The 24,261-nt window shown below is 40.9% G+C and overlaps 2 protein-coding genes across 2 annotated transcripts; one reads left to right on the top strand and one right to left on the bottom strand.

Annotated features, from left to right (window-relative positions):
* Positions 1–291: 291 nt before the first annotated feature.
* RAB39A (RAB39A, member RAS oncogene family) lies at positions 292–11,840 on the top strand. The gene is made up of 2 exons (XM_074816133.1): positions 292–614; positions 9,141–11,840. The coding sequence occupies exons 1-2, from the start codon at positions 292–294 to the stop codon at positions 9,565–9,567; spliced, it is 750 nt and encodes a 249-aa protein (XP_074672234.1). The 3' UTR covers positions 9,568–11,840.
* Positions 11,841–19,154: 7,314 nt separating this feature from the next.
* On the bottom strand, positions 19,155–21,437 carry LOC141920293 (uncharacterized). Its single transcript, XM_074816992.1, has 2 exons — positions 20,283–21,437; positions 19,155–20,234 (listed from the first exon to the last, which is right to left on the bottom strand). Coding segments are annotated over exons 1-2 (1,107 nt in total). The 5' UTR covers positions 21,388–21,437; the 3' UTR covers positions 19,155–20,232.
* Between the last annotated feature and the right edge of the window lie 2,824 nt (positions 21,438–24,261).

Genomic DNA, 24,261 nt, shown 5'->3' with positions numbered 1-24,261 from the left:
CGGGCGGGCGCGGGAGCGGGAGCGACAGCGGGAGCGGGGCCGCGCGGTGCTGAAGGGACAGCGCCCGCGGGCGCCGCCCGCCCCGCCCCGCCCCGCCCCGCCCGGGCAGCCACCGGGAACCCGGCGCGGCGCCCCGGGAGCGGGGCGGGGGGACCCGGCCTCCGCTCGCCGCCGCCGCCCTGCCCTGCCCTGCCCTGCCCGGCGCGGCCGGCACGGAGGCCCCGTCCTGCACCCGCGGGAGCGGCTCCCCGGGCCCCGCGCACCCGCCGCCGCCGCCCGCCCGCTGCGCCGATGCCGGGCGTTGGGGCGATCGGAGCGCGGTGCAGGCACCGGCCGCGCAGGAGCCCCAGGAAGAGCCCCAAGGCGGAGCCGGGCCAGGCCGGGGCCGCCATGGACGCGGCGATTTGGATCTACCAGTTCCGGCTGATCGTGCTGGGCGACTCCACCGTGGGCAAGTCGTGCCTGCTGCACCGCTTCACCGAGGGCCGCTTCCCGGGACCGCTGCACTCCGACCCCACCGTGGGGGTGGACTTCTTCTCCCGGCTGGTGGAGATCGAGCCCGGCAAGAGGGTCAAGCTGCAGCTCTGGGACACGGCGGGGCAGGAGCGGTTCAGGTACAGGACCCGGGATCTTCCCCCCCACCCCCTCCAGTCCGCCCCCCAAACCTGCCAGCCCCCGGGCACACCCTGCCCCGCAGCCCCGGCCCCCGCCGCCCTCCCGGCACCGCAGCCTCATCGCCCGACACATCTCCCGCCCCAAGGACTTTGCCTTGCCCCCCAGCACATCTCGCTGCACCCACCTGGCTGCTGTGCCCCGAACAGCCCTCCACCCCACTGCCATCCAGCCTCACCACCCCATTGCCTGCCGGTGCCCCCCAGCCCCGTGGCCCACCGTTCCTCTTGCCCCGCTGCCCACCAGTTCCCCCCAAAAAGCTTCCTCCTTCCCCCCCTTTCCCTTCACACCCACCAGGGAACAGCTCCCCATCCCCTCCCAGCTCACACTAGGGGGTAACAAGTGGCCTTGTCCTGTTTCTCCTTCACTCCCCCATCTTTGCCCTGAAGTCTTGGACCTAGAGTAGCAATCCCTCCTCCGCATTTTTTTCCTTCTTTGCAGCAGGAGGCTCCTGCTTCACTCCGCATTTCTTACTTTGTCATCACCTCCACTCTCATCCTCCCCTGCGGTATTTCCCTCTGCCATAACTCTCCCTCCCATGCAATCTGGAGAGACCAGGCCAGCTCCCTGCTCTTCCTCCTTCCAGCACAGCAGCACTGCGAGCACCAGTGCAGCCTTGGCAGTGTGGAAGCCACTGGGCAGCCAGCTACAGTCCCTTATTAGTGTTTTATCTGCCTTCTGCACCTGCTCTGCACTGATGGTTGCCAGGAGCCTTCACTAATACCTCTATCATTTATAGTGTAGCTAAACTAGCCCAAATGCTGCATCAATTATTAAATCCTTTCCTTTCTCCTCTCTGTCACAAACAAGTAGCAAAACTACCCTCTCTTCCTGCCCCAAGAGAGTCAACATTCACCAACATACAAACTGGTACTATCATTCACTCACTCCTGGGACACTGTTGTATCTGTAGTGCTTGCCACTTCAGGCAAGTTGTGTATGGATTTTAGTTTGGACTTGGGGTTCAGTAGGTACGAACTCAGGTGGGAGGCTAACGCATAGCCTGTCTATGTGGTACTTGACCCCCACACTTGTTACTGCAATGATAGCAGGAGGGTTGAAATGGGTCTCTTCACTGGCCAGAATCGATTCTTTTATGTTCCCTGTGTTCCGCTGCAACAGTTGTGCAGATTCTCACACTCGGCTGAAGAGGTGGGATTTCACTGTCACCAGGGGATACCAACCCTTTTTTTTCAATACAAGCATTACAGTGAAACAACAAACAACTTTCCTGGGCTTGCATGAGTCCCAACTTTATATGTATTTTTGCAAGCAGCCGTCTGAAAGGTTAGCAAAGAAATTAACAATGATAATAGCAAGCTCGTTGCATTTTTTACCCTTCTTGTGCTTTCTAGCAAAGAACGTAAAATACTTGTAAACAAGCGGCTAAGAATGTATAATATCTTTATTTTGAATTTGCTGACAAATAGCCAGGATGGCCAATGACAAGGCACTTGACTGAAAGGAATGCAAATGCAGAGAGTTTTGCATACATTTTAAATCAAATGATAGCCATCCTTTAACCTGGGAATGCTCAGGGGATATACAGTGATGAGTCATGCAGTCAGTTGCTTTTAAATTTACCATTAGTATACATCTGTGTTTTTTCTAATACCCAGAAGGTACAAACTGAAGGAAGTAGTTTTAAACATTTCTGTTTATTTTTCTGCTAAGAGTTTCTTGTCAGTTTGTGTACCAAATATCATAGCATTTATTGTGTAGTCTGTTTTACACTTACTCAAGTAAATTACAAATATTTTACTAAGTTATACACCACAGGTTAAAATCTTGCACATTCTGTTCTCTGCTAATGGAGGAGACTACAGATCACAAGCATCTTGGGGAAGAACTAATTATTGCAAGGAGTAATCTAATTTTGTGGAACACAAAGCATTTTGCAGTTCTGATTCCCAGTTCTGTTCTGGTTCACTTGCATTGGGACTTCAGAGGAGGTAAAGCCTGGCTTTAAAGCTCCTAGGAGTTCCCCGTGTGCAGGGCAAACTCCTGGCTGCATAATAACTCCCTTCTTTTGGTCCCAGGCATTAGGGACACTCCCAGGGGAAAAGTAAGGCGTGCAACACCTGCCATCACACTCTCTTGAAAGAGAGCACTTCGTTTCTTGGAGAAATTGTTTTGGAAAAATTCTTAAATGTGTCTAGTTCATTGATGCTGCAGTATTTGAACTGGATTTCTTGCATGGTCTCAGAAATCATCTCTAACATGCACTGTTTGCATTACTTCTCAAATAAAAGTAATTCTTACCACTTCCACAAGAAGGGTGAGCAAGCTGCAAACACTGGTGCCAGTTTACTTATTTTGAGCTCAGACAGGGCAGTTACTGACTGTATTTACTTTGACATCAGTAAGGCATCACTAAGCAGAATCTCCCATTGTGCTAGGTGCCATACGGACAACAACATAGTGAATAACTTCTAACAGCTTACTAGAACAGGAACCTACAGACTGGCTTAGTATAGACTCAGGTCCGTAATGCAGACAAAGGTATAGGAGGGGTACACCTTACGTTTCTTTCTATCTTGAGATTAGTTGTCGTTTAGAGCAATCTGCTGCTTTGGCTGTTTCATGTCATTGACTTTGCTGTGACTTTGTTTGTTTGTTTGTTTAATTTTCCTGTATTTAAATCCAACAATATATTTAAATCATGAAACTTCCAAGGTTATAAAGTGCTTGGTAGTGGTGCTAAGACTGAGGGTTCATTTCAAGAACATAGGGGCAAAATACTGTGGGGATGCCTCAATTATATGAACCCACTTTTTAGCAGACTGTGATAGTAGATACATTCCGTTTCTAACACAGGGCTTGAAAAATAAAACACTATCCTTATTCTTTTTGAGTAAGCAATATGTATTTTCAAAATTAGTACCATTACAATGTAGTCTTTAGTCATACCATAAAAATAAGTCTTCAAAATTAGATAAAGCCTTTTGTGAAAATTTGGTTCATCTTGCAAAGATCAGTAAGATCATGAGAAAGAAACACTGTGACTGATTAAAGTCACCCTAAAGCCATAGTCTGATGTGATTAATGCATCTTCTCATTCATTTTCAGAAACAACTGTTCAGTGGCCATCATCTTACTGAGGCTTTTTTTGAGAGTATTAATTAGGGTCTTACATCTTGAACCTAATATTTAGATTAAGCTAAGAGAATGACTTCTGTTCTAGACAGTATTTTCCCCTTCCATAATGGTAATTTAGGCAGATTTAATTAGTGGAACCAGCACATACTCTACATGGGAAGTCATAATTTACAAAAGAATTTAGCATCTGCATTTAACAAATATTCCCAATTAAGACTAAAGACTTCAAAGTTATCCTTTGGAAAAACATTCTAATGTATCATTATTGTACATCACAACATATAACTTCTTGAGGAGCAGTCTCACCTCCAGTAATTTCAAACACAGAACCATCTGGAGAAACCTTACAGTATTTAATATCAAAGTGTCACGGCTCCCCTTTAATACTTAGTGCAGTCTTACCTTTTTAGTATGTTCTAATAGGGAAAAGCTGATTCTCTCCAACTCTTTATCTGTACTTACCTTTCATTTATTACAAATGCCAAGCATTATACAAAATGAGCAAAAATATTATTCTTACAAGTATTCCTGCTGACAATAAAAATTTAGGATGGTCTTGAGGATGCTCGGAGAGTCCATATTTAACAACAGCTTCAATAAGGAGCTTTGTAATCTCTATTTATATGGATTGGGGGAGAAAATAAGAATTACCTTTTCAGTAGTGCTTATGTCAATTTTTGTAACTCTCAGGCAAAGATGGTATAATAGTTCACATATTTAGTGGGGACTGACTGGACACTGTAGCACTCATCATCAGTGGCTGGTGCAACATGAATCTCCAGCCTGAAAGAGGAGGAACTGCCCGGCCACCTAGGCCTCCGGTCACCAAGGGGTTACAGTCACCTCTATTAAGTAGGAGGGTTGTTTCCTTTCATTTAGTGTAGCCATGGGAAGCAGGCAAACTGCCTCCTGAAATACCAGCTTGCACCTTGAACAAAGGCCCAGGCAGACATGTTGGTTTGGGCACTTCCATTAGCTATTGCTTAGAGAAGGGTTCAGAGTCTTCTGTGGAAGAGAAGCTGAGAGAGAAGGCAGCAAGGAAGTACTGGGCACAAAGGGATAGAAGTCAAACAAAGTGGTTTAGGCAGAGAGATAAGCCACGTGAATAAAGACAGATGCAGGGATGGATTTAAGAGTGCAGTCCTCCTTTTGTTCAAAGTCATGGGCAGATTTGCCAGATTCTAAATCTGAACAAAGTTCTGCTTCCCACTTCCAACAAGCACCTCCTCTGAACAGTTTTCTGGAAGGAGATGGCAGGCTTCATTGCTGTCTCCCCAATATCAGAAGAAACGCTGCTCTTTGGCCATTACTTTTTCACCCTGATCCCACCCTGTTCCTAATTTAAGGCTTTTCCTCTACTAAAGGAAGTATTCCCCTCTTCCTCCTTCCCCACAGAAGATTGATCATGGTTCTGCAAGTAACACATTCCCTTCTATGATGCTTGCTTAGTGACATTAATTAGCTGAACCAAAGTTTACACGAGAAGACATCATTTCAACAAGAATTTAGGATCTGCATGGGAATAATTTGAGAAATGGAAATTTGAACATCCTTTATGAATAGAGTTGGACTATGTCAAACCTGACCTGTCACCAGTTCATCATCCTGACTCGAAAAACTTGCAGGACCCTCAGGTTTTTACCTTCTGCTGAAAAAGTGACAACAATAAGGGAGTTAAAAACTTCATTTTGCTTTTAGAGTCTGATCCTGCAGCACTTACCAAAGAGTGTATAATCATGTAATTGTATTCTCTGCTTGTGAGAGAACACAAGAAAGGCCAGTCTGATTTTGTCTGCGGTCCATACTCGGATATCTTGTCTCTGATAGAGTCTTTGAATTCTCCTGAGTACTCTGCTATCCTCTACTTTCAACCTGAGGAACTCTGGAAACTGATGCAGTTTCTCTGTTTACTAAAGCTCACTCAGTCTGTTGTTCAGGACTTGTTCAGTCTTCCATGGAATACAGGTAAACTCTTTGCCTTCATAACATCTTTCCCAAGGAGGTCTACAAGTCTACCAGCTGTTGCATGAAGAGCCTTTTATTGTTGGCTCTCCTGATCTTTTGTTGGCACTCTTGTCATCAAGCTTTTCTGTGAAGACATATGCAGCACATTGACATGGCCTGTGAAGTCTATAAAGCTGTACATCTTCTGAGCAAAACCCCTTGAGCAGCCTCTGTACCACAGGCTCTGTGAACACGGACTTGTGCCTTGTGAAGTAGTGTGTGAGGAATCTGTGTGAAAGATTGGTACATCCACTGTGCTAAAAGAAACTTCCTCTGCATTTTGGGAGGAGCTTGAACCCACCTGAGGGTGTTGGCGTGCTCTTGGAAGCCCTCCCAAGCAGAACACTTCTGGGCACTCACCTGGAGCAATGGTTTGTTTTCAGCTCAGATCAGAGCTAAGAGGGAAGGCAGGGCTGTCCCCACTGAGCGCCTCGCAGCCTGGGCAGGGGCAGAGCACTCGGGTCCCCGGGGAACTTGTTCAGGCGCCACAGTTAGATGTGCAGCTGAGTGAAGCACAATTTTAGATGTTGGTGTTTATAGTTCTGCCTAAGCCTTGTTGAAGGCACTTAAAAGTCCTATAATCTTTAGCGATGATATTAATAAAAGGCAAAAATTGCCCTCGCACTTAGTTTTATAGAGAAAAAAATAAAACAAAACAAAAGCAGAAAGACCTACTAGACCATCTAAGGCAAAGCTCTTTCATTTTTTCTAGGTGTGATACAGGGCATAAGTGAGCAGAAGTACATCCACTTCACACAGTTCATTTTCCAAATAACTCTAAGCTGCCTACTAAAAATATATGTCTACGCTTAATCTATTCTGATTGTCATAATTAATTCAAATATTTTGCATCTGTAAGATGTTTCAGATACTGTTGAATGACCTACAACATTCATGTGCCCAGACATTTTTCCCAGTTGATGATCTAAATATTCTTCCAAATTTTGTCTTATTTGTCAGGAATACTTTATTTTAAAATATAACTGCAAATAATAACTCACCTTAATAGTAAAACTATTCAAATATTTGTAGACCATATTTTAACAAACAACATCCTTTCTCAGATGTTAGACAATCACATAACACAATAGCATATGTATCATAGGTATCTTTAAAACTTTTTGTGTTACTTTTTTCTTTTGTTACTGTTTTCTAAAGCCTCTCTAGTATATCAAACTTTTTTTTGGTAACGAGAAAACTAATTTCAAATTATACATCCCAAAAATATAGGAGAAACGACTGCTATATCTCCTATATATTCACCCAGGTTTTGTGAGGTACAGCCCAAAGTTACAGATGCTTTTTAATCATCTCCGTTACAGGCAATACATACACATAATTAAGTATAATTGCTTAGATCATCAGCTAGTGTAAATTAGCATATCTCTGCAGAAGTGAGTTACAACAGATGAGGGCTCTGACTGCTGTGTGTAAGCACCCAGTAACGCATGGAGGGCTGGTTTTCAGTACTGCAGATCATAGATACATGATGTAACATTGTTCTACGTAGAAGTGCTTGGTAAATGATGCAGTGCATTTTCAATACTAACCTACTTTCTTCCCTGGCTAATGCATTTCTTTGGCATAACTGTTTTCAAGGTTTTTTTTTTTTTAAAATGAAAATAGGTTGTATTAGCTTCCACTTCTCCAAATCAGATCCCATTTTGATCACCCACTTCTGCTCTTTGTAGGACCACCTGAATGACTTTAATGTACTCACTTGTGTTTGCAACTGCTCTATAGCAAAAAAATGCTTAAGAAAAGCTGAAATAGATCTTTATGGCACCTTTATTTAATACTTCACAAAATGTGACACCCTTCATTTCTGGTCTTAAATAATTTTGCAAAACCATGTGTCATTTTTCATATCCAGGCTACTTGATTTAATCTGAGGGTAAGATGCTGCTGTCTTCACATTTGAACTGTTCAGAGAGACACTCGATGGACTCTTTTGCTGGGAACGTAGAAAAAAAGATCTTTCTAAATACTAGGACAAGGAATCCCTCCCTGTTATCTAAATAAAACCATTTCAAATGCTGTTTGCTGTGGCTAAATGAGTTTAGATATGCCAAGAAACCTATGCTTTATCTAGCTGTGCACTTACCTATCTGTAGTATGACTACTGCTGCTAATTATACCTCTATGTTCAAATTGTTATAAAACACTATATGAAATGTGATGAACTGAAAATCAGAGGGAGCTCCTGTTACAGAAGGATATGTTACTGTGTACAGTTCATCCCGATTCCAGAAGTTTTGAGGTTGCATCCTCTTCATAATCATAAGATAAAATGGATTTTTTGGCTAAATTGTAATTTTAAATAATGACTTAATAGAGATTGTGCATCTCATTTCAGTTGGAGAATACTTATATATACCCTAGCTATATATTTGTGCTAGCAATGAGTGCTTGTCTCCACTCCTTTAAAATGTCTTTTCTCACCTTCTCTATCCTCCCCTATTCCCTATGATTAGAGATTTCTTAGAATATTTTTTTTGTCTCTGTATCTTTCTCTCTCTCTACATTCTAACAAGCACTTTTCTTCTGCTAGAGCATATTAAAAATATTTTCAACCAGAGGAAGGGTTTCCTTCTTCCAAAACTCCTTCCAGTGAATGCTCTGGAACATAGAGCGCTCAAAAGTATAAAATATCTGTTGCCAGTCCTAGAAGTCTTTTGAACCTCTGTGTGAGAGATATGCTGGAGGTAGAAGTGTTCCTTGCCAATTCTGTAACAAGTGCATGTTTGCCCAGCTCAGTTACTTTTGCACAGTTTTGTTTAGGGAGTTTCCTTTCTTAGTCTGTTACCTGTTGACTTCTGCAAGCACAAAGAATTATGATTATCTGTACAAAGTTTTCTATCAAAGAATTTTTCTGCAAGGAATACAGAAGGATATGCTTGTACACTGGCAAGCTTAGGCTCCAGGTTTTTTTGACATCTGCCTGCATATTTCAGTTTGAAATAATTAATTAGAACAAAATGAAGTGCATGTTTGTATAACACTGAAGGCCTCAGACTTTAACACCAACAAGTATTTGACAAGCAAATATATATTTTATTCTGTGAACATGTGCCACAGTTTGCTAATAAAGAGTACTTTGCAGCATAATTCAGCATTCAAAATTTGCACTAGAGATGTAGGCTTCAAGAATGTCTAGAAAGTGACTTCTGAATGTAAGAAAAAAATGAAAAAGGAACATTTCTGTGTGTAGAAGGTAAATTAATAAATTCCAACTAGTTTTTAAAAAGCAAAGATATTTCATAAAACTTGCAGTAGATAAAAACACATTGCCACATGGAAAAGTAATCTATTTATGAATAAAATGAAAATGTGTTTTGATTTTCCTTTTTTTTTTTCCTTCACAGATCAATAACACGCTCTTACTATCGCAATTCTGTGGGTGGCTTACTAGTGTTTGACATCACAAATCGACGATCTTTTGAACATGTGAAAGACTGGCTAGAAGAAGCAAAAATGCATGTGCAGCCCTTTCAGATTGTGTTCCTGTTAGTAGGACATAAGTGTGACTTAGTGTCACAGCGTGAGGTTACAAGAGAAGAAGCTGAAAAACTGTCATCTGACTGTGGCATGAAATATATAGAAACGTCAGCAAAAGATGCCACGAATGTTGAAGAGTCCTTTACAATTCTTACACGAGACATCTATGAACTTGTAAAAAAAGGAGAAATCTCAATACAAGATGGATGGGAAGGTGTCAAGAGTGGCTTTGTTCCAAATGTTGTACATTCGTCAGAAGAAGCTGTAAAGCCCAGAAGACAGTGTGTCTGCTGAATTTGTAGCATGCCAAAGAGCACATCGGGTGTTCAGAAGATGATGCCAACCTAAATAACAGAATAATAATTTTGAAACAATATTAGATCATGACATAGCTGAATCATAGAATGGTAATTTGTTTTTGTATCCTTCTGTCTAGGTCATAACTTCATAAAACTTTAAGTGCTTTTTTCCTTTTCAGAGTACAATAACTTTGCGTGGTCTTCAGGAAAAGAAATTATATACTGCTAAAGGAAAAACTAATCCTATAGCAAGACACTGAGAAAGTGCAATAATTGTTGTGACAACATCCTCTCTTGGGCTTTGTATTTTGAATACTGTTTAAAATCAAGGCATGCTAGGTGAGGATCAGATGAGCTCATTACTTTTGTTCATCCTGCCTTAGTTTTGGACAAGAAAATATTATACCTTATACTTTTTTAATGTGATTCTTTACTCAAGTGCAGGGTTGCTAATGACCATTAAAGTTTAGAATGCTATAGAATTTCATAATAAAAATAACTCTAAAGAAAGAAAGCTGAAAGATTGCTCCGATAGCAAACACTTTTGATATGACTATGAATACTAGCCTTACTAAAGAAAAAGAATGTTTTAGAAAAGATGATTTATTTGTATATGAAAATGGGGAATAGAAGCAATGAAATTTATTATTAAATATTTTCTGAATTGCCAATGAAACTAAATGTAACACCACATATGATCCAGCTGTCCCAACCCCTGGAGTTACATTTCGGTGGTCGGATCCTCAGCTGGCTAATTATCATAGCCACACTGATGCCTAGGGAATTATGTTAATTTACACAAACAAATTCCATGTTAGCTTTAAAAAATAAATCTACTTCTAACTAGAAGTAAAAATAAGTTAAAAAGTGCTGCAACCCATGGGGACCCAGGCCTTAAATTTGAATAGAGCAAGGATTGTTTTATTCTCAGCCAGCAAATGTTAAACTGTTGCCTAAAAAATGAAGGTTTTAAAACCAAAACTGTTATGAATAGAATGTTTGGAGAGGAGAGAATTTCTAAAACAATGCTTGGCTACAGAGAGCAAAGTTGGAGAACCCCTGTTCTAAGAAAGCCACACATAATAGCTTTTAATAACAATAATAATAGGAGAAATCTGTGATCATGTAGCATTTTACTGAGCTTGAGGTCATCTTCCTACTCCTCTGAATATAACACACACTAGCTTTACACAAACTATGCCCTATATGTCTAGCACTTAAATACCAAATAAGTCTATTTCATTGTAGTAGTATAACAAGATGACTTGATCTCCAGAGTTGATAAGCATCTACAATTTATGTGGGCATACTCATAACCACCAAACATCAAGCCAGTTATCTTCATATAAAGGTGTGTTATCGTGTTAGAATTCTCCATTTTCAAGACCAGGCAACAAGTCTATCTAATCTAACTTTTTTCTTCAAGAAACATGTAATTGTTTTTCCCTCAGGTTACTTTTAGGTCCTTTTACGATCTTTTTGTAAATAATTTGTAGTATAGAGACAGGTTGTTTGGTTCCAGTTATTTTATTCATTCAGGGCCACTAAAATTATTGACTTCAAACAGAACTGAAAGGTTAATTTTTTCAATAGCCTGAGTCTCACTTGCACTGAGGCACAGTTATACTGTCATAGAAGGATACAGAGGCCTTAATATAAACAGGAATCAGCCTTAATTCATTAGCAATTAAAACAGTTAGTTAATTCTAGTCTCAGCATGTAACAAAGTAATTGCTGTGAGCCTGATTCTCTATTGAACTATGTATACTGGTTGTTTACACCAAATCAATTTTGATTTGAGGGCATTTTAGGTCCTCTTTGAAAAGTAAATGTGACTACAGATGCCAAAAGGTAGTGCAGAATCAGGTTGTGTGTGTTTGACACTGATTCCCCCATGATATAGGCCCACATTGTGTATCTCAGAAGACCTTCTCTTAGTTGTCTAAGAGGACAGAATGGGCCAACAAATACATCGGTGGCTGGGGAGTCAACAGACCCAAAGTCTACCACTGCTTCACTGTGTGTTTATGAGCAAGACATTTACGTTTTCTGTGCCTCACCTTCTGTATTTCAAAAATAGAGATGATTGTTCTTCCTCAAATTCACAAAGACTGCTGAGACCCAGTCTGGCTGTATGATCTTCAGTGTGGACTCTCTTCTCTGTGTGCTACCTGTTGTAGAGTGTTTAGCACCATGGGATGTGGATACTGGTTTCTTCTGCCATACCAAAAAAAAAAATTTAAAAATATTAAAACAGCTTTATAAGTACCAGGTATTGCTATTACTATGAATCTACATTTCATTAAACATTTCATTACTTGCAGGTTAAAATCATTTATCTTAAACTCTTCCTCCAGTGAGCTTTTCATTCTGTATGAAAAAAATCGGGTGTGTTGGGGGGGAAGGGACTGGGAGAAGAGGGGAGTGGAGGGGCGGTATGCACAGAGAAATAAACAATCATCAAAACAGAGCCTTAATGATCTCTGCTGTCAATGTTGTACCTGTAGTGTCACATTTATTACACTGGGAGTAGAGCTTTTAACCAGATTCACTTGTGTAAGGAACTGGTATTGTCAATGCAACTAGAAGAGAAGTTCACTGCATTTTGAAGTCCTGTGCTCATAGTTGTCTTATTTGTAATTCCTAAAAATGTAGATTAACATTGTCTATCTTGATATATTAAACCACTACTGTACCTTCTCACTATACACTTGCAGTTAATAGAAATGTCTGATAAATAGATTTGCTGAATACATCGTTTTGTTTTCAGATGCTTTGGAGTACAGTATATAAGTAACAGCTTGAATAGGCTGTAGAATGAATTATAGTTCAGTGCATGTATCTTCATTTTTCCCCCAAGGAAGGGCAAATATTGATACTAGAATTAAATTTCCAGAAATTACAGAAATTTGAAAAACCTTATTTAGCAGCCAAATTAATAAGTAGAAATTATTTATTAAGAAAACAACTTTGTAAATTAAAGTTTGGTAAATCCCAGTTAGGAAAAGGAAAAACTGTTGAAACAGTAAACAGTTAACAGTATTTGGATTCACAGGCCTGGCAAATGAATGGATATAAAGAATTGTTTTGGACTCCTAAAATGTTTAAACTTTCATTGCTTTTATTTTAAGTTTGATAAAGAGGAATAAATATCTTCCTCTACTCATTTAAATATTTTACACATTAATTCTTCAGATATTTTGGCTTGCATCTGTCTCATGTAAGAAGCAGAACCTAGCCGCACGCCCTAGGAATCAACCAATGAAAAAATTTTGAGGTAGCGTATGTTCATATTATTACTTTATGCCTTTGGTATGGAATAGACTTACGAATCTAACTTTAAGCTGGTGACTGTCGTGTGCTCACAGAAAATAATACAGGCTTGACCGAGCACCCGAGTACACGGCAGTTGTTCTGTGCTGAGACCCCTTCTGCCACAGTCAAACTGTTACAGGTACCCAAGTTGCCTAATTTAAAGCAAAGATAAGTGGAAGCACCATGCTCAGACACGTCAGTCTGTGTTTCAGCTCCTTTATAGAGCACATGCTTCATTGCCCTCTTTTTGCATAATTAACATCCAGGGAGAGCACTTTTCCCCCAGCTGTAGACCCCACCACATGACATCAGTTCCTCCAAGTCTCCACCCTTGCCTTTTGCCTAGAGATGGTACAGCAATCTCAGCAGCCTTTATTCAGCCTTGGAGAGAAAGAAGGAGGGCTGAGGGTTTATCCACTACATGGGCACGGAACCATACCACAAACATGGTGGATTATTCAAGAAATCATTAAATATCCAAACACAATTGTCAATAGCAAACATTTGCATTGCTCATTTCTCTGAGCCCAAAGAAAATCTTTTAAATAAGTGAGTGAAATGAAAATTCTAAAAGAGGAATCTGTAAAATATAAATCTCTCTAAAAAGCCTAATGGATAGGACTACACAACAAAATAAACAGCTTCTAAAAAAAGAAAAAGTCCAAGCATTTGTGTAATGATCCTTTGCTCTAGTACTTAATTGTATGAGGTAGCACCTACGATGCTTAGGTTTCTTAAGGATAATAAAGGTATTATTGAATGTATTTAAAGCTAGAAGAATTCAACCAAAAATTCATCTGCCTGATCCTCAGAGAAAAAAAATGACTGTATCTCATTAATGCATGTATACTTATTTCCCAGTTCATTTCTAGTAGTAATTCAATGTCTGGATTTAGTGCTACGTTCTGTGAGGCTCTGCTCTGAAAACCCACTACCTACATATGCTATCATTTTACTCAGCAATATTTCTTCCTCTGCAAAGCGAATACAGTTGTGGAAAAGTGGAATTTTACTTCTGAGCACAGCAGAACTGTTTATCACATTTCAATGAATGTGCAAATCTGATGATAGTAATGCGATTGAAGACGTGCCAGTTGAGCATAATATAAAGACTATGAAGTTGTACAGGTTCCTGAAGACAATTTGCCTTGCATAATACTTAATTAGTGGGAGTGTAGCATACCTGTGAAGAAAACTAAGTTGGTTCTGCAAACCCAAAAATACTTTGCTAAGCAGCACTTTTGACATGGAAGAGTCTGCTCCGAGGCCCCGGACTCCACAGAGCAATCATTTTTCTTTATGGAGTTGCTGCTCCCACAAGCAACCACTGGAACAGCAAATACATGGCTAAAATGCATCCAGGAAAAGAACTTGATGGCAGAAAAGCCCAAAAATATAATATACACACTGGGCTTTTTACCCCTGAGGAGACAGGGAACAGTTGTTCAGCAGCCAGCACTACCACAGCACTTGCATGGCATCTCCTCCCGTGACTGCCCCTCACCCACAGAGGCCAGACAGGAATGGGGAGTAGCAGGCTCTTTATGTAGGGGAAGGTGGATCTTCACTTAAACTGAGGAATCCAAAATCCCAATGCCAAGCTGATAGAATAGATCACCATCTTTGAAAGTATTTCATTCACTCATTTCTCAGAGAAAGTCACATTTGAGGCTAGGCCTGAGCTACCGTGGGATGGACACTCAAGTGTGTAATCTGATGAGAGACTACTACTGCATGGGAGCGGTGTAAACCAGCTGACAGCAACCTTCAGCAGCCTCACAGGCTACAAGGGCAGCTTGAACTAAGAATAATCCTAATTACCTTTGCGGGCTGCTAAAGGCCCACCTTGCAGCTAAAGAGCTTCTACAGAAATGTAAGAGTAGAAGCAACAAGAAGAAATTCTATGCATTGTAAATAAAATCAATGCTTAGTTAAATGAGCTGAAGTTTCAGCTATAGCTCAATTACTGTGATTCCTCATTGCTGCAGCTTCAAATCTGCTTATGTGCAAACTGATTTTTCCTGCTCCATGAAAATCGTGGAGGGACAAACTGAGCCTCTTGTAGCAATAAACTCAGTCAACATGGAAATTAATGCACAAGATAGGGATGGAAAGGAAGACACAGATCATTTCTTCCATCCCTGCACAGACCTGGAGGAGAAGTGAGACTAACCACTGCCAGAGCCCTTAAGGACCCTAAAGAAATTTCCATCACTGTTATGGGACTTGCAGGATGAAGGAAAGCACCAAGGACCCAGAGTCAGCACAGAGATACAGGCTATTGATTCCCCAACTCCAGTGGCTCCCTAAGGATCAGTTAATTCTGTGGTACACGCACCCAAGCAGAATAGTTGGGTATAACTCTACTTATTTACTTAGTTGGGCACTACATCTACATTGCAGGCTTCTTCTCCTTCCACCTTCTCCCCTTCATGGTTTCTTTGCAGGAAAGGACTGCCAGAAGCCATATTTGGCACTAAAGTCTGACAGTGAACAGGGCAATAGTTTAAAATGTTAGTGGTAGTTGCTAAGTATTAAGGTACTAACACTGAGGAGAGGAATTACGGAAAATATTTCAGTTATAATCTTAGTAATAAAAACCTTGCAGGGCTGGCACTGCTCTGCAGCACTTTTGAGAACTGTCCATTTTGGTTAAGTTTTCAATGCCAAGCAAATAGTTCAGCTATTTAGTCATAATTTATATTAATTTGATATTTTAAAATAATTACTGCTTATTGTTCAGGGCAAAAAGCCTCCTCTGTGCAGATAATTTTTCTCATTTCCCTGCCATATAGCTGGTGTTATATTCATTAAAAGAGCAAGCTATGCCAGGACATAAGTTTAGAAGATGTTAAGTCTCAATTCCAGTCAGTCAGACCATTGAAATTCACAGTAACACTGTTCATTTTATTGGGATTTTTCTCTGCCCAGTTCTCTGTGGAAAAGGGAGTCTGATTCTCAGAGAAACTTTTAAAACAAAAGAGAGACAAAGCTTACTGAGCACTGAAAAAGAGCTGCATATGTGAACAAGTGTCAGAAAAGCAGAACATTAAATTGTAATTTTTCATGTCATATCCTCTTTCACTCTACCATGCTTCCCAGACCAACTATATAATTCCCTGGACTACACAGAGTGAATGGAACAGTAAATTTCTAGCTGTCTGAAAAAGGCTAGGAGAGGAAAAATCAGATCAGATGTAACTCCCTGCAGCGGTTCTCTGCAACTCTGTGCTTGGGCATGGAACAATGGCCACATTTTGCCTAACGCATGCCACGTGCTTCTCCATGTCCCGGGAGGAATTCAGCCTCAGCAAAAACCCTCCTGCAGGTTCTGCCGGCAAACAGTCATTCTGCACCACACCATGTCATCCTCAGTGTAACTCAGGGCAAAAAGTGCAAAGTTTTCCATCACGGAAACTGTGATGGAATAGCACTGTTGTCTAAAAACACAGCAGAGAAGAATAAACATCAGAGAGAGAAAAGTTACTTAGGCTAAAGGACAATGTTGGCGTAAGAACAAACAGGTCATCCTGAGATGCACAGGATAGGTGGTTCTGGTGATGCTAAGATACCAAAATCTTAAACAACTTAAAGTGAAGGCAACAAGTAACCTTTACTCCCACATGCAGGCAATTTCTCCAGAATGCTATGGTTATTAACTGAGAGGGTGATGCGAAGCCCAGATAGAAAACACCTGAAATAAAAGTGTTTGCTTTCTTGTTGAAATAGAAACAAACACAGAAGAAGTTGTTTCATGTGAAATGTGTGGTAAGTGATGGTGCTTTTTCAGCTACAGGTAAGTGTCTGTGTGTCCTTGCCCTTTTAAAAGGATTCTCTTCAGAGACTCTCATGGCACGGTTAGTGCATAGGGTCATTGTGACTGTCCACGGCAGTGATAAACAAGACTTTCCCACCGAAGGAAAAGACATGTTTTAGTATCCCTACTGAATATATCTAGTTTGATTGGAGAGGAGTCTAAAACTGACTAATCAATCATCAAATACTTTTTTGCATCATGGACTGAGCAACGATTAGAAGAAACTATGTACATCTTCTTTGCATCGTGTGTTTCAGGGCATTAGAAGAGAACACAGCAGCGCATATTTCTCTCTGATGCAACTCATCCAAAGCAAACAGATTTGTGCCTGGAATCAATTCACTCTGAGACAGCTCAGATATTATGCATGGTATTAATTTCACTGATCATCCAAATCTTAATGAGCTGTTGCTTGCAAATCACTTTGAACCCATGGGCAGCTCTGGGATTAAGTGTCTTTCATTCTGTCTTTTAAAATCCATGCAAAGCATATAAAACTGTAGGCCAATGTAGTACCATATACTAATCAATAATTAATATCTTCATTAACATCAGAATTTGCAATAGAATTAAAGCAAATAAAACAAGATTATGTAACACTGGGTACTTGCAAATCACCCTGAAGTGGTACTAAAATACCACAAAACCTTGAGGGTCCTGGATATCTTTACTTTCCAGAAAATTAATGCACAGATCTTCAGAAAAAAATTAGTCATTATGTAAGCCATGCAAAATAAGGTGCTCATTATTTTTAATATCAGTAAAAAGTACTACTGTTTCCTTACCTCACTGCTTCTCAGGTGTTCAAGTTCTCTTTATTCCTTGGTTAGCATAGTCACAACTACTGCACAAGAGCACATCTGGGCAGGATGCAAGCACTCCTATACTCAGTACTTTCATTGCTGACCCTTCTAGGCCAACTGCATAATGTAACAGCAATGGCTACTAGGTACCTAAGGATACTTAGAACATACAAGGCTGTGAAAGGTACTCAGATACTGCTGCATCCTGTGTACTCTTACATTTTTGTGGCAATGTTTGGTAGGTTTGCGTGAAAAGCGCAAATACAGAGAAATCCATCATTTCAAAACAGCATTTTAAAACACAGCCCAACTTCATTTAGCCTAAATGCTGGTTAAGCAAAATTTGCAGTTATAATATTCTAATGATCTGCATTGTGATTCTAAGCTTTGCATCAAACGGAACTGCGATGAAGTTCTCTATAGTTACTTTGTTTTCTGGCTGAATGGTGTCTAAATTATTTCTCAAAAGCAGTTTAAAAACATCACTGAATTGTGGCTTTAATAGCAAGCATATATTCAAAAAAATAATAGATGCAATAGAAATTGAAAAGAACAAAAAATCTCAAATAATTGGAAATGATCACACTTTAAAAGGGTTTGGGGAAAAGAGGATAAATCAATTCATGGTATAGTGACTCCCAGAAATAACTGCCTTCATATCACAGTCTATAGAACATTTGCCTGTATCTCAGCTTCTCTGGTACTTACATACCTGTAACGTAGTATGTGGAGCGGCTGATGCACAAATACACTGACCCTGCTGGAGGCTTTGTAACTTCAGCACTGTTGTAGAATATACATGCAACGGACAGTACATAATACAGTTAGATTTCTATTGCATAATTATATACTATACATACAACTGTGTAACTGCATGCATTATATGTTCAATGAATACTGTACACTTAAATATAGCATAGAATATACCATATAGAGTAAAAGCAAAGAAAAATTATAGACTAATTGAGGCATTCAGGAGCTGGAAACTTTGTCAAAACAGGAAATTATTCAGTACTTCCTTTCCACTTCTCAATTAAGAGAAGGCCTTAACATGGCTATCTTAATTTATTAAGTTAATAAGGCTGCAGGCCATATTTAGTCAACATTATCAAAACTTCTATAGTGTACAGATTTGTTGAATATGTTATTACAGCTTTTCTAACACTTCAAGGTCCCTATAATATGAATTTATCTCCAAATCACGTCCCTCACCCTACACCCCAGGGAAGATGAAGGGAACGCTGTTGGCAGGCGGTGCAGCCGTCCAGGCTGAACAGGTGGCATCACCTCTCAGGTTTCCTGTACGAAAAGCTCGTTGAAATTTGCTTCAAGACACATTTCAGATGAAGGCTAAAAGTTTTAAAAAGCAAAATTTTGTTTTCTAGAAATAAAACCTGAAAGTTTCGAAATCCCTCCTAAAAGGTACATAAACCCAAACACTTCTTACTAAATAGAAAACTTGTGAAGCCTGGAAGGAAGAGCAATGGCTTAGCCAGAGGTTTGGGCACATGGAAGTGACTTGGCTTTGCAAAATACGGGTTTGGCTGGTAGCCATGACTTGCGGAGAAAAGAACTCTACAACTTTGTAGTTGTAAAGCAGGTATGTTTATTCAGCGCTGGGCGCACGGGGGATCGCTCCACCTCAGGCGTGCGCGCCTTCCCGTGGCTTTTGTCTTTGCTTATATGGTACAAAGTAATGTTTATTCATAAAACGCCTATACATATCTATGATCTATCCCCGCTCCGTATGATAATTAGGTCTCCTCCTCCTGCGCATGCGTCCTGGGTTCCTCAGGTCCTGGGCAGTGGTCTTAAATTCCTGGGCAGGGGTCGTATAGATGAAGTATCTCCTCTTCCTCACCAATGAACTTTTTACCTCGCCGTCCTGCGCAGCCTCAGTTGTTCTCTGCTCCTTATCCAAACTCCCAGGTCAGTTTGTACCGGAATTTGGGAGATTTATCACTGACACATCCCCCCTCAAATGCCTCCTCAAGGACTAGAGGAAGTCTCTGCTCGGACCCAAAAGATAGTAACCTAGCAACATCATCAGCACCTGGTGCTTCTCAGTGTGGAGCCCCCCTTATCTTTGCCCAAGTCCTTCTTTCTTATGTCCTCTAACTACAATAGTGTACATTCCCCCTATCATTCCCCCCTTTTCTTCCTACTTAGTAAATTCTTTTACTATTTGGTTAGCTCATAATCTATTTTCCTAACTTTTGATATGTTTAAAGCTCGGGTTATGATATAAAGCATCATACATGATTTGTAAACGTTTAGTAAGTCTCCAGTTCCATATGTATATAGCTATGGTGAGGATCAACAATAGTATTACAGATATTAGTAATACTATTACTGGTTGAAGTGCCGTGTTAAGGATTCCGGTGGTCGTCGGTGACCATCCTAGGAGGGTGTCCCACCAATGATGTTCTCCCACCTTCTGTACTTTTGTTAGAATCTCATGAATCTGTTCTACATCATGTTTTACTACAACTAACATCCTTTTCCCTTTTTCTCTTACTTCTTTGAGAACGGAGAGTAGGTCTTCATGCTGTAGCATTTCCTTTGTTCTCTCCAAGTTCATGCCTACGGGGGTAGAATTTAATTTTTTAAACAAATTGTACTCCATTCCTATTACCTGAGAGCTTAACACAGGAACGGCATAATTGAAGTCACACCCTTTAATTTTAGTGAAATTACACACACAATGATTGGAGTAGTTTCCTAGCTCTTTTCTATACTTATCGATTATTAGGGTTTTGCAAGAAGTTCGTAGACAGATACATCCTTCTCCTATGTAAATTAGAACTGTGCGATTACTGGGAGAGAGTTGTACTTCAAAGTTACACTCTTTCTGATGTGTATCTAGGAACATATCTTGAGCTTCTATGGTGTTTCCTTCACAGATATATCCCTGGTGTCCCAAGCTAGTACACAGCTCCGTGTCAATTGTCTGCCATTTACCTTCGCGTTGCCATGCCCATCCTTTGTGTCCTACTGGACTGATTATAGTCCCTTTATGATATAGTCCTATGGCGGTAATAGGGTAAATTTTATATTGAGCAGCTTTTGCTAAGGTTAATACATAGGTAGTTATCTTATCATTCACATTATCATACGTGAAGTTTACCATTTTCCACCAGGATTGTAGTTCCCTTTCTTGGCTAAGTGCTTTATCCCAAATTATCTTTCGGATCTCCATAGGAAGGATTCCTTCCTCTCCTTCCCTCAGAATATTGGAGATAATTGATTGTACCCACATTTGTGCCTGTATACAGCTAAGAGCTAGGGATGAGCTGTTCTGTAAAGCTTCCATCCCTTCTATTATTAGTGAATGGTCTTTTATACTGATTTCTTCCCACTCGGGGAGAAGATTAGATGTTAGCTGCTGATGATTCCCTAAGGTTAGTAACAATGAATGTAGAGGATGCTGTAACTGATTCAAGTCTTGGGTTGCCATTGCCAATTTATTCATTATCACTTCTGAATCTATACTGTTCAACACTCCCAATCCTGTTCCTAAAACTCCCGTTGTGTCTCTCTTTTGTCTCTTAGCAGTGGGAGATTTTAGCCAGGCTGTCCATCCCTTTTGAGCTGTTTCTACATATGGAAGGCACTTTGGTTGTACATCTGCCAGGTTCACCTGTAAATGTACCTCCACCTGCTTTAGTGACCATTGGGGATTAAACAGTACAACTTGTTGACCAGCTTTCCGGATCACATATGGGCCTATTTTAAAGATCTGTGGTCGTGATTCCGCTGCTCGCATAGGCATAGCAGGTGGTGGGGTGGTAATAGGTTCTTCAATTTCTAACATAAGCATTCCCCATAGTAGGGAGGAAGTGTTACATGTGATTTTACGAGAGTACTGCAAAGTAGTCATGTTTAACCAACAATCCTGACCTTGGGTCTTACCCCTTGATATACGGCTGTCATGTGTGTTAGTTTCATGGCATTCTATACTGTCATTATAAAGGTTTGTATCCGACCTAGGGATTACTCGGCATCTCACTGTAATGTTGTTTCCTCGTAACACCTTAACAGAAATCATTGTTTCGTCATTGTCGTATTCAGATACTATGGTTTCATTACTGTCATATTCGGGGTAATCATCATATTGGGGTAATGTATAGAGGGTCGTTACCTCATTCTGTGTGACTATTGCTACCAGTATACCGCTTGGATCCTGTGATTCTCTAAGGGTGCTTGCGAGGTTTAGTATCCAACTTACATATATCCCTGTCCATATTATTGTCTTCGGATGCGGAGCTTTAATGGTCCTGTAGATGTTGATTTCCATTCTGGTTTATGATAAGGTGCTTTCTCTACCCTGGTATGATGTATCCAAGCTGAGTATTCTTTAGTCTTGACGGCTGTGAAGGTTGTGAGTAGTACCTGGAACGGTCCTTCCCACTGCGGTTCCAGCGTCTTTTCTGCAAGAGACTTAACATACACATAGTCCCCAGGTTGTATATTATGTACAGGCCCGTCCAATCCTCTACCCCGAGTTCCAAATACATGTTTCTCAATTTTGTTGAGCTGTTTACTTAGGGCTACCATGTATGAGGTCATAATTTCCTCCCCAACTTGCATTGACATTCCCTTCTGTACCGCGTAAGGTCTACCATACAGTATCTCAAAAGGACTCAATCCCTCCTTAGGTCTCAGTTTGGCCCACATGCGCAAGAGGGCCAAAGGGAGAGCCTGGAGCCAGGTCAGATTTGATTCCTGGCCGAGTTTCACTATTTGTTGTTTAATTAGATGATTCATTTTCTCTACTTGCCCACTGGATTGGGGACAATACGGGGTATGAAGTTGCCAATCTATGCCCAGGTGGCGACTAATTTGCTGGACCACGTTTGAAATGAAATGAGGTCCTCTATCTGAGGACATGGTTGCTGGGACCCCAAAACGTGGAATTATTTCCTGTATTAGTACTTTTGTTGCTTCCCGGGCTTTGGCCATTCTAGTGGGGAATGCCTCTGGCCAACCTGAAAAGGTATCTGTTAGTACCAATAGGTATCGATACCCCCCTTTTCTTGGAAGTTCTGAAAAGTCAATCTGCCATTGTTGTCCAGGTCCATTTCCCTTCCCAATTTGGCCTACTTCCAGATTGGGGGTATTCTTAGGATTAGTCTGGAGGCAAATATCACACTGCTGAGTTACTTGTCTTACTATGGTATACAAATTCCTGGCTCTAACGCTTCTGATTAAATATTTATATAGGGCCTCTGCTCCCCAATGTCCTTTTCGACGTTCTTCTCGTACCAGATGTCTAGTTAGATAGGAAGGAATTACTACCTTCCCTTGGGGAGTGATGGCCCATCCCTCTTCATTGTATGATCCTTTTAGGTCTGCAATGAGTTTCTGATCCTCTTTGGTGTAATTAGGCTTACCTTCCATGGTAGTATGTCCGTCAGGGACTAGGGCTCCTTCTACTTCTACCTCTCTTCTGGCTGCTCGTTTTGCCTCCCCATCCGCCAGTTCATTTCCTTTTTCCAAATCAGAATTCACCTTTTGGTGTGCCTTAATATGCATAATTGCCGCCTTTCTTGGAAGTTGGACAGCTTCTAGTAGCCTTAGAATTTCCTTCCCATGTTTGATGTGTTTTTCTTGCGAGTTTAGTAGTCCTCTTTCCTTCCAGATAGCTCCATGAGCATGAACTACCCCAAAGGCATATTTTGAGTCTGTATAAATGTTCACAGTTCTGCCTTGGGCTAATTCTAGTGCACGGGTTAGAGCAATTATCTCTGCCTTCTGTGCAGATGTATTTACGGGTAGTGGTCCTGATTCCAGTACCTCTTGTGTGGTGGTAACAGCATATCCAGCACACCTTTTGCCGCTCAGGACATAACTACTTCCATCTGTAAACCAGTTCTCTGTATCCTCCATGGGGTTATCCTTTAAGTCTGCACGGCTTGAATACGTTGCTTCAATAGTTTCCAGGCAGTCATGTTGTACTGGTTCTCCTGTGTTTCCACTGAGGAAAGAGGCTGGGTTCACAATGTTAGTTACTACAATTTCTACATCATCCTGTTCCACCAACTCCGCTTGGTATTTCAGAAATCTCTGGGGTGAAAGCCAATGTCCCCCTTTAATTTCCAATACCACCGATACTGTGTGGGATACTAATACAGTCATTTTCTGGCCCAAGGTGAACTTTCGTGCTTCCTGTATGTTTAAAATTATTGCTGCAACCGCCCTTAGGCATCCGGGCCACCCTTTAGCGGTTGTATCTAATTGCTTGGAGAAATAGGCGACTGCTCAACGGTATGGGCCTAGATCTTGTGCCAGTATTCCTAATGCAATTCCCTGCTTCTCATGTGAAAAGAGAAAAAATGGTTTACTTACATCTGGGAGTCCTAAGGCTGGGGCTGACATCAGGGCTTTCTTTAGCGAGTCAAAGGCATGTATGGCCTCTTTATCCCATTGGAGGTTTTTCTGTTCAGTGACAGTTAGTGCATATAATGGTTTAACAAGTAGTCCATAGTTATAGATCCACAGTCTGCACCAACCAGTCATTCCCAGGAACGTTCGTAATTCCTTCACTGTTTGTGGTCTTGGAGTTTGGCAAATTGCTTCCTTCCGAGCTTGCCCTAGGGTTCTTTTTCCAGCACTAATTTCATAGCCCAGATATATCACTTCACTTTTCACCACTTGGGCCTTCTTTTTAGATACCCGGTAGCCCTGAAGTCCCAAGAAATTTAAAAGACTTACCGTCCAAGCTACGCAGGTCTCTTCTGTCTTGGTGGCGATT

Source organism: Strix aluco, chromosome 2, assembly GCF_031877795.1.
Source record: "Strix aluco isolate bStrAlu1 chromosome 2, bStrAlu1.hap1, whole genome shotgun sequence".
NCBI classification, from domain to species: Eukaryota; Metazoa; Chordata; class Aves; order Strigiformes; family Strigidae; genus Strix; species Strix aluco.
This window is presented reverse-complemented; position numbering and strand designations above follow the sequence as displayed.

Bases quoted from the DNA above. Each gene is read 5' to 3' on its own strand.
- RAB39A (XM_074816133.1), top strand. From the start codon at position 292: ATGCCGGGCGTTGGGGCGATCGGAGCGCGGTGCAGGCACCGGCCGCGC. The intron at 615-9,140 runs GTACAGGACCCG...TTTCCTTCACAG, and splicing joins GCGGGGCAGGAGCGGTTCAG to ATCAATAACACGCTCTTACT.
- LOC141920293 (XM_074816992.1), bottom strand. From the start codon at position 21,387: ATGACTACTTTGCAGTACTCTCGTAAAATCACATGTAACACTTCCTCC.